Source organism: Astyanax mexicanus, chromosome 16 (genome assembly GCF_023375975.1).
Source record: "Astyanax mexicanus isolate ESR-SI-001 chromosome 16, AstMex3_surface, whole genome shotgun sequence".
Classification (NCBI taxonomy): domain Eukaryota; kingdom Metazoa; phylum Chordata; class Actinopteri; order Characiformes; family Acestrorhamphidae; genus Astyanax; species Astyanax mexicanus.
The window spans coordinates 22,199,470-22,210,805 of record NC_064423.1 but is presented as its reverse complement, the minus strand read 5'-3'; the positions used below and the strand labels follow the sequence as shown (position 1 = coordinate 22,210,805).

The following is an 11,336-nucleotide window of genomic DNA, read 5'->3' as shown; positions in this document are numbered from 1 at the left end:
CCATACAGATTTAATGATTGAATTATTTGTTTTAATATTTTTACATACATTATTAATGAATTAAGAACATTGTTTAATTCATCACATTTAGCTACTCATTTACATATTTAACAAACCCATAGTAATGCATTACTGAATGAATGTACTGATTAATTAAAGTATTTGTTTAATTTTACTTACATAATACAGTACATGTATTAACTTGTGCATATTTTGTTATAAGTTATTTCTTACATATTTATTTTGACAGAACCTAGTAGAGGAAAGATGCACAGAAACAAAAGCATTGTAATGTTGGGCAGTAGATTTTAACAACAGTCCAAACAGGGTTTTTTTCTCCATTTCTATTCTTTTTACACCATTCTACTTCTGGGTCCAGATGTATATTTATGTGACCTTCGAGTATCTGCTTGGTGACATGTTTTGCTTTTTTCCACTGCCTTTCCTGGACGTGGGGAGCGATCTTTCTGCACATATGCACTTGTGTTCTCATAAATAGGGTTTTCTGGAAAAACACACACACACAGTTTAATACATGTTAGTACAGTGCCCTGAAAATTAAGTGCAAAACAACCCATTATAAAATGTTAAAATGAGCAAAACCGGATCAACATATATCTTTAACACACTGTAAATATTCATTGGTATTTCTAAATACCCCAATTTCAGAGTACCCAAATACTCATTCTACAAACCACTCTTTCATGTGCTCTAGAAAACTGTATTTATTTTATCGTAGTTTAAAAATGAGCCAACATAATAAAATATGTTATCTACAAAACAAAACTACAAAACAGGCAAATTCCAAACCCACCTCTAAATGCTATATACATTGAGTAAACTACTCTCAATGGTTGCTATTCTAGACAGAATCTGTAATTGTCCTTTATTTGGCAATTAAATGTTGAGTCCCATGTTAAACTAATAAGGGAGATGTTTCAGGTAAATTTCAGGTAAATTACACTAAATATACCAGTAATTATTTTGTGTTTTTATATACAGCTCTGAAAAACAATGAAGAGACCAGTTTCTTTGATTTTGCTATTTATAGGTACATGTTTGGGTAAAATGAACATTGTTATTTAATTCTATAAACAATTGTAACAACATATCTCCCAAATTCCAAATAAAAATAATTGCTTTTTAGAGCATTTACTTGCAGAAAATAAAAAAATGGCTGAAATAAAAAAAATGTTACAGAGCTTTCAGACCTCAAATAATGCAAAGAAAACACATTCATATTCATAAAGTTTTAAGAGTTCATAATTCGGTGGGATAACCCTGGTTTTTAATCAACATGTAGAAATCGACACTAAAATCTTCCAAGATTGTTTAATGTTACAACTAAAAGAGCCAGGAGAACATAACGACAGTTATTTGTCTTCTAATTATGTTACTAATAAATGTTCTTCACTAGGATATAAAACTTATAAAACATGAATGTATCAATATTAATAATGACAAGGATAAATAGCATTGCTGATAATAAATCCCTTATAAACTAAATACGTCGTACACTTACAGTTATTTTGTCATTTGCTTCAAATGTGTGACAGACGAATATATGTTTTTATTTGTAAGCTTCTGAAGAGCGGGTTTTAGACTGACTTTGGGCTTGATATTTTTGTTGGACCTGGCAACCCTGAACGCCAAACACATTCAACCATGCGGCTCAGCAGTTAGACTCGTCCCCAAAACATGTTGGAAATGCGGCTAATGGACAGTTAAACCACCCGTCTGACACATAAATGGGGTAAATTGTGTTTCTGTGTGTGTATATTTATATTTAGATGCTTGTAAGCGTAATAAGCGTTTGACTCTGTTGTTGGAAGCTTGCCAATATGTCGTGTGTTTGGTTAATTAGCAACCGTGCCTAGCTTAGCTAACATAGCTTAGCTAACCTGACTCAGTACAGCTGAAGTATGATGTGTAATTAAAAGAAATACAAAGAACCTAAGTACTTAGCAGAGTAACTTAACATAACAAAATAACTTGCTGTGTTAAGTGGTGTCTGTGATACCTTTGGTTCCATAAACCGACCTTATATGTTTTTCTTTTTTAAAAGCCCATAAAATAAAAGTAAACTTGGTAAAAAAAAAAAACAGGGCTGTGAATAGGGTTGTAAAACCGTATGTTAGCATTTTATAACCAACGTACATACTTAAACTTTATACATCAAAAATGAAGTTGAAATACTGATTAATTAATTAATTTATAGTTTTTTTTCCCCCAAAATTATATTTATTGGGTTTTCAAACAAGAAAAAAAGCCTTTTAATAGTATACCGAAATAAGCATGTTCCCATATCAAAAGAAACATCAAGGGCACCTAAATTATTGTCCAGCATTCAACTTGTTCCTTTCTTGCAAATCAGATATTTATGAAATATCTTAGAGCAGCACTTAATTAAAATTCAACGTGTATGAGGGGAAAAAACAGAGAAAAACCTCAAAATAAAACACAAACAAAGAACAAAGGTTTCTCTATTTTGTTATGGGTTAGCCCAAATTATTTCACTGTAGTGTATGGTTAAAAAACACAAGCTCAAATGTATAATTCACACAGAATTAGGAAGTTTAGTATCCAAAGAAAGCAAAATATTTTAGAATAAAATAAAAATACTGCAGAGGATCACTAGTAATGACAGCTCTTCCACCCCACTCCCCCACCCCTTTATATTCATACTTTTTATATATTCCATAAAAGGACCCCAAATGTTTTAAAAATAATGATAGTTTTCACTTTATAATGTAAGTAATATTTCCTTATGTAAAGTTGTGAAGATTTCATTAATCCAGTTATTAATGAATAATTTATTGATTTGTGACTTTTATTTTTTTTTGTTTTTAGGTCCAGTGGCTGCAAGCAAAGCAGTGTGACGCACCCCAAGGCAAGGTAATGATGATTGACACATTCAACTAAATCAGCTGTGATTTTTATATTTTTAATATATGCCCTTAACTGCATCTAAATCTTTTAAACTTAATGTAAGTTTCTAAGATTTAGCATAAAGAAAGACAAATTGCATGAATACTATATGCAGTACAGTACATGTATTAAGTTGTGCATATTTTGTTATTGCTTACTACTGCCTACTACTTCATGAATACTAAGCAGGGTAATCCAATACAACAAATAATTATTGGAATTATTATTAAATTATTTGGGCCAGACCTGTGTGCAAGTAATATAACCCAAAAATGAGTATAGAACACTAACACAATCTAATACATATAAAGCCTACAACCCAATTCATATTAAACCTGACTGTAACCAGGCAAAAAAAAAAAATAATAAAGATTTGCTTGTATAATCTTTCATTTTGATCAAATGGTCAGTTCTGCACATTGCGAGATAAGGTATGAGAAAAGAGGACAAACATCTTGCTGTGCTTTCACACGCTGCACACCAGCACTTTAACCACACACAGGCTTAGACACACTCTTTAATCTGAAATTAACATCTCCATCTATGTTTGAGACTTCGTAACCACACGCAACCTACACGCTCATTCAGCGCTCCACCACGACCCAGGAAAGAGCTCGCCTGACCTTGAACGAAAGCCTTGCTCTGGGGGTGCAGGACTTTTTTTATGTGCAACTATCTTCAGTGATCATACTGTATCTGCTTCAGCCTAATGCTGTTACTAAAAGAATACTTGAGTGTATTTTAACCTAATCTCTATTTGCATATGTTTACAGTTGAATACGACAGGAAATAACTTTGGCTTGCTGTGGTTTACTTACAATAAAACACCTGGTAGACTTCAAAATTCACATAGTGAGGCACAGCCTAACACAATATGGATTTCCTAAATTATTCGAAATGTATTTCAGCAACTTTTAAACAAAACCTTTTGAATTATTATACTTAAAAAAATACCACTTAGCATTTATGAGAAGTTCAACTGACAGTGGTGCGGTACTACTTGACGGGGTTAACTGTAACAGACTGTATACTATTTGCACAGTTTGTGTACCCTATTTTGCTACTGTGTGTGCAGTCAGAAAGTACAGAATGATTTGTTTTTAAATACCTTTTCTTTGGCGGATTACGAGCCATATGATGATTATGACTATCACCAGTGCAACACCTCCCAGTGTTGAGCCCATCCACACCAACCAGTCTGAAGATGGTGGACTGCTAGTCGTTGTTGCTGTCAGAGAAATAAAAAGAAAAACAATACTGCTATTTTAACAATATATTTTAGTAAAAAAAAAAATAGGTGGAAATCCCCACCTAATCTTAATTTTGATTCTTTGTTTATATTGACTTATCTTATCTTTGTTTATATTGACTTTCACCTGTATTTATATATCCAGCTCTTTGTCATACACAACCTGTAGTGATTTAGCTCCCTTTTTGCCAGTTTAAGACTAAAAGTTTAGTATTGCTTCATTGTTACAGCTATTATTAGCAGTAATAGTAGTAATATTTAATTATGCACAACACATTGAAAGTAGTGATTGTATCGAAAACATGTATTTTCTATTTATTTATTTTTTGTCGCTGCTCTGCAGTAACAGTTACTCTAGAATCTACGTTGAGGCTAGAAAGTTTGTACTTTTGCCTAAATTTGACCTGAAATCTGCTCAGATGTAATCCCTGATAGTAGATAAAAAGATAAAGTTTTAGAAATATTTTTTAATTTCTTAAGAAAAACCTTCCAAAATTAAACACAACATTCAGTCATTAACTGTAACTGTAACATTAAATCATGCACTGTGTTTTTTCTTGCGCAAAAAAACCCACTTTGTACCACATTTCCCCAAATGTTTTCTTACTGACTCGACGGTTTTAAGGCTTTTTGTTCCTTTTTTGCTCCTACGTTTGGAAGCAGGATATTTTACAGTGTATGTAAACCTGTAGGAATCTGAATTTATTTAAAATGTTGTTATTGAAGTTGAAATTTTAGTATTTCAGTTCAGAGTGCCAGGCTTTGAACAAAGTAGATTCATTAAAACCTTGTGAAAAAGTTGTTGCAGGCCACAAAATCATTTGTTAAGAGTTTGGCCTTTATCATGTGTCTTCGTGGGTGGCAGATGATTTACAGATAGAAGAAATATGAAATCACTGTTATTCTTTCAAAGAGCGGTTGGCTGACAAATATCACATGATGTGGTGAATAATTCATCTTTGTTCATCTATCTGACAAACAGTGAACAAAGACTACCTACATGACATTATAGCAAAGAATGCAGGCTAACCATTATCAATGGATTTAAACTATATGGACAAAAGTGTTGGAATGCCTGCACATTTATAGCTCCTTCTGACGTCAAATGTATTTAAAAAAAATGTTAACATTGTTATGTGAGAGTAAGTGTCTCTAATGTCCAGAGAAGAGTTTCCATTATATTTTAGAGCATTGCTGTGAGCGTTAGTGATCGCCACCCCAGCCCGCCCCACCCCACTCGCCCCACCCCACCCCACCCCACCCCACCCCACCCCACTCGCCCCACCCCACCCCAATCGCCCCACCTCGCACCACCTGGCTCCAAACAGACAAGTATCTACAAACAATTGCCAACGCATTTTATTTTTGTCACTTTAACTTCTAAACACAGTTATCCTAATATAAATATTGTGGGAGTCTTTTTAACCACTTACAGGGCAACAGTTGGCTAAATTTGGCAATAATTAACAAGCATCACTTTCAAGGTGTTAAAACAAACATATAAACAGACAAACGTTCTAAAAATTATGTAAACTATTAAAGAACATTTACCACAAACCGTGGCTGTTTCTGTAGCATTGAGCTCTGGAGAACTGGTTGTGTGTGAATCTGATAAAAGAAGAAGATGAAAGAAGTCCAGATTAGTATCATTTAAAAATTCTGCAAATTACAGATAAAAATATGAATGAGGAGATCATCGCATCGCAAATTCTAGAGATATTAGCTTGTAGAGGATTAGCTTTAAATGTTTTTAAATTTTCTTTGATCTGTTTACAAGATATAAATTCATATATATATTGAAAGTTTTAAATATATTCAAGGAGGCAATACTGGTGCTTATTAAAATTATATTATGTTTATAGTGAAATGCAGAAATACATAATTACAAACAGATAATACTGTGTGAATATGGTGCCCCACTGTATTGGCTACGCATGTCATTTTACCTTTCTAACAAAAAATAAAGAAACTGCATGTTTTGTTATACTTTAAGAATAGCAATTTAATATTTTGATATTTATTTAAACAGTTTTTAACTGTATATTTTCTTAACTTTTCAGGGAAAAATAACCACCACTACTGAAATTTTACCCTTATTAAAATATTACTTACCAATTACATTTAATTGAGAGCCATTGCTGTAGTATTCTTTTAACATAGGGATATCCTGTATAACCACGCAATAATACAATCCACTGTCATTAAAAGTGACTTCTTTAATAGTCAGCGCCGACCACGTCTTTCCATTTTTAATCTCATAATGCTCGTTGTTTTCTTCTGTCTTAGGTTGACTAGACAAGGAATTAAAATGCCATCTTATTTTGAGGCCTTCAGAATCTGTTGTGAAAGTACAGTTGATGGTAGCGTTAGACCCTGAACACACTTCAACTGTTGCCGGGACCACAGGTTTAATTTCCGAGTCCTGTATTGTGCTCCTTATTACTGATCCCACTGTGGAAAAGAGAATAATAAATAAAAATTAACTTGACAAAACAAGATAAAATCTTAATTTTATGTTACAAGTGGGTGAGATATCAAAAGAAAGAAAACAACAGAGTAGATGTTCTTTATGATAAAATAGATAAGAATATATAATTCTTAATCATTTTTTAGGAGAAATTTACATGTGGGGTCAATCAGCAGTTACCAATATAATTCTGTACTCTGAGAAGAGACGTTATAGATGAAAAAAAAAACAAATTTAGTAAATGCACTTAAACATGTTGCATTCATTTAAGAAGTATTCATTTTTACACAGCCATTGTTTGTTTTGATTATTTGGGATTATACAATATAGCCATTTTTTCAGATATTTTGGGATTGTATTGCACGTATGTATAATACATGTATATTCTGGCGTTATATCAAAAACATGTTACATTTATCATAAACAAACACAGTTTTCACAGCAAAAAACAATACAGCAAAATTTTATTTTGTATTGTTTTATCTAATGTGCAAATATAAAACTTTCAGTCTGTGAGAAATGGCTTCAAATAGTTAGAATGTTAAAAAAAATGGTTGGTGTGTTATTGGGTGGCTGTTTTAGCCTAAATTGCATTAATTTCGCATAGCTATGTTGAGTAGATATCTGACCTGTAAACACCAGCAGAAAGGTCCTGTTGCACAACCAATCCATTCCTCTGTCTGAGAGAAGCTTTTTCCAGAGTTATCAAACCACAGGTAGTGCAGGTGTTCCTCAGAGAAGACACATCTTCAGAAATGAAAGTAAACTAACACAATAATATCAAAAATCTCCTAACAATACTATGTGAAAGGTTAATAACGTGCTGCCAACTGGTTTGTGGGCTTTTTGTCTGAGCAGTCAGTTAGCTAGGCAGGTTCCTGTGTGGTTGTACTCGAGAAGCTGAGGGGGAAAAAGACTATCGGGGGGAGGTGACTGAACAATAAGCCCCGCACAGCTTTCAGAGATCACCACAAAGTTTGAATCAATTCAACTGAGCTGATTTAGTCAGTGAATCAGATGTCTGAATTAAAGATTCATTGATTCAGGGTAACTCAGTGTTTGATCAGAGTTTACTACTTACTCAACACTAATTTGTTTTGTACTTTTAAGATAAATTATATGATTGTTTAACTGTTTTTCCACTTTAAATTAACCTCAAATTAATAAAGTAAACGAACCAGTGAAATTAAAACATATAAGTTACTGGCATTTAAGTATTTTATGTTAGTCTTGTTTGCTAAAAAAGGGACATATAACAGGGTCTATTTAATTGGCTATTTTAAATACTTGCACTGTATCTAAAAATGTTGGACACCAAGTTCGTCTAGTCACTGTAGAGAGATATTTTAAACACTGTAGCCGAACAGTAAAATACTAGCAGCAGAGATACCAGCATTTTACTCTTATTTTACAGTGCGTATACTGTCATTTATTTTAACAGTATTTTACCATATATTGAATTACAATGTATGGCATAAGAACGCGTTATCAAATTTTCAGGTCCTAAAAGTAGATAAAGAGAACCCACTTAAACAAATGAGAACAAAACATATTATACTTGGTCTTTTTTTATTGACAACAGTTTCTTATCCAGAGTAAGACTTTGGAAAAGACTGATTGACCCATTGATGTGAGGATGGCAGGTATATGTAAATGAGCGCATTACATTATTCATCGACATTTAATGTATTTTAATGTAATTGTAATTAATGACTTTAATGTAATTCAACAAAAGTTGTTATAAGTCACTATACATATAATGATGTACAATACTAGGTTACAATGCGATCAACTCATACCTAACATTTTAGGGGATAGTTTGGGCTTTGATTCATGGTAGGAAATGTCATCTGGTAGAACACTTTCCCTGGACAGTAGATACAGTTACTCCAGCAAAAACTGTATAAACTCCTATTTTTAATACCCTTAAATTTGGAAGGAATTAAAAATTAGCAGGTGTTCCAATACTTTGTTCATATAGTGTATGTGTTATGTTTTATGACTGGCTATATACTTATCATTTGGTACATAACACACTGTTATTAATTATGTACGAGTATTATTCGATAAATATTAAATGACGCAAACATTGATTCTCTGAAAAATAGATTTATTAATTTGGACTAGTGATTTGATTTACAAAGAATAATATGTTGTAGCATTGTACATTTTTTTATTCCTAACTTTTTTTAGCCAGGTTAACTGTTAAAACAGTGAAAATGCCACGTTAACAACAACATTGGTGTTCAAGCGAATTTTGACACGTACATTTGGAACTGAGTCAGTGAACCGATTTAAAAGAATGATTCATTGACTAGCTGGATGTGGGTACCGCAATTGAGTGAGTTCTCTTTCTGTGGTAGAGATGTGAAACAGACCTAAACATCCTTAATCATGAGAAAGACCAGTGTAAAACTGGATCTGAGTGTTAAAATGGGAAGAGAAAACACAGGCTAGAAATTGAATAGGAAGAGATTGGAGAACAGCTGATTGGCCCGTCTGCTGGAGTGTCGCACACTAAAAACTAAAACTATCTCAAAGAAAGATAATGTCAACAATAGAGTCAGTTTGACTCAACAGGCAGCAAGGTTGCCAGGCAGAGTATAAAACAGGTCAACCACATGAAGGCCAAACGAGAATCTAAACTACACAGCGCTCTCCTAAACGTGAAACCGAGAAACACACATGTAATTCAGTTCACTTGTATGATCATAGGAACTCCTCATTAAACTAAGAACACAACAACAAAAGTGCACCCAATAGAGCCCAGCGAACACCATCAGACAGGCCTGTGGCTTAACACCTGCAGCAATAGGCCTGATCCAACATCGTTGTACCTGTATCGTAATGCTAATTAAACTCTATTTATTAAAAATAATCGTACCTCATGTTTGATTTGTGTTGTAAGTAGTATCACTGCTTCCTTTCGTTGCTCAGCTGGGTCTTAACCCAGACAAACACTACCGCTTCCTGACATGAATGGAAACATCACTGATGCGCTGTTGAATGTTTTACCAGTGACTGGAAATCTTTACATACGTGACATAACTGTGGAAGGAACTTGCTTCTTGTGGAGTTTTCCATTTAATCTTTTAGCTGGTATCTTTAGAGATGGCATGTCCCTATCGATGGGATTCAGGTTCAGGCTGATATTGGCAGAAAATGCTGGGTTGGAGATCCAGGAAGGAAAAAATTATATATAATTTTGATACAGTTTGATTGAAATTTGTTCTAGTGTAAAATAACACACGCCCACACTGTCTGATGTGATGTTAGTTACAGTTCTTTTTGAGGGGTTATTTGAGTGTTTGAGCAGTTAAGCCTCATGACCTACTTTCAGTTGCCTATCTTAGGTGTAGTATTTTAGATCAGTGTCGGTAGACACTCAAACTTCTCAGGGTTACTTACTTTCATATACGATAGCATTCCAGATGATCACACCAGCAGCTGGAAGACAAGTTTTTTTATTTCTTTAGCTAAGTAAATTAACTGCTCAACTTTTAGTTTAAAAAAAAAAAAAACTAAAATTTGGTTAAATTATTAGTATGTCCTAAATAAAAATACATTTGCTTACAATTAATAATAGAGGTCAAGCTTACTAGTATTACAATTATACTACAGCCTTTATTATTTAATTAGTAGGTGGTACCCTGTGTAATGAATAAAACACTATTCATTTATGTGCAGGGGGGTGTACATAAATAATAAAACCAAAAAGTGTCATTTGTTATGTGCCTTACATGTTGGCAGTACAGACTTGCATGCATTGTTGATATTAATAAATAAACTGATGCTCATGTCATATTCAGACAGTCTTGACAATACATTGTCTGTAAGAAATGAGGCATCTTATTTTTATTAAAATTAATATCTAACTGCCTGGACAAGTTCACCTGCCTGGGGGGAATGACTACACACTAATGACAGGAGTGAGAAATTGGGGGACACACCCAGTATGCCAAGGACGTTGCCAAAGGCCAATGGGTAAGACATTGCTAATGGCAAAAATGAACTTGACTTAAAAATTATTAAATGCTGAGCAAAGATAAAACACTGGCTTTATAATAAACCGTTTGAGTCATAATTGAGAAAAAATACAGATATGTAAAAATGCTTGTATTATTAAATAGCATATAATGTTGTGGCATCAAGTAGCAGCCAGTAAACAATATGAATACTGTATTTTCTTTTTTGCAGTACATGTTGAAGAACTGCAAGTTAGTGGTGAATAATGCAGTAAAACAAATAGTGCCAATAAATAAATAAAAGGACATACCACCTCGCTTTGCATTCTGAGGAATTGTAAAACCACTTTAAAAGGTCATGGTTAGTTCTCTAGAAATTAGTCTGAAGGAAAGAGGATCCAGAGTAAATCACAGGATTACAGTGGATTTTTGCCTTCTGGTGACAGCACATGTGATCACCACTCAGGGAGACACCCTCTGTCCTCCCACACTGCAGTGATGCCTGGATAAGGACCTTTAACCACTAGTCAGTTCATGTATTTATTTATCTATATGTATCTTGAATGCTATTTAGTTTTTAAAAATGTCAGTCATACCGTTAAGAGTTGTTAATTTATTAGTTGTTAATGTAGGTTTAAAAGAACTTTACTTTAACAAATTAATCACAGGTATGTACACCTATCCGGCATAACATAATGACCATCTACTTGATTTTACACCCATTGTT

The 11,336-nt window shown here is 33.4% G+C and overlaps 1 protein-coding gene and 1 long non-coding RNA gene across 4 annotated transcripts in view; one reads left to right on the top strand and one right to left on the bottom strand.

The window, feature by feature from the left end:
* Window positions 1-42: 42 nt before the first annotated feature.
* On the bottom strand, window positions 43-10,059 carry LOC125782177 (uncharacterized). Its single transcript, XM_049465379.1, has 5 exons — window positions 7,274-10,059; window positions 6,290-6,628; window positions 5,729-5,785; window positions 4,037-4,156; window positions 43-505 (listed from the first exon to the last, which is right to left on the bottom strand). The coding sequence occupies exons 1-5, from the start codon at window positions 7,314-7,316 to the stop codon at window positions 354-356; spliced, it is 711 nt and encodes a 236-aa protein (XP_049321336.1). The 5' UTR covers window positions 7,317-10,059; the 3' UTR covers window positions 43-353.
* The window catches only part of LOC111192521 (uncharacterized), a 35,364-nt gene continuing 25,660 nt past the window's right edge, over window positions 1,633-11,336 (top strand). For all 3 annotated transcript variants that reach the window (XR_007424750.1, XR_007424748.1, XR_007424751.1), the window contains exons 1-2: window positions 1,633-1,753; window positions 2,851-2,895. This is a non-coding gene — a long non-coding RNA (uncharacterized LOC111192521). The remainder of the gene's footprint in view (window positions 1,754-2,850; window positions 2,896-11,336) is intronic.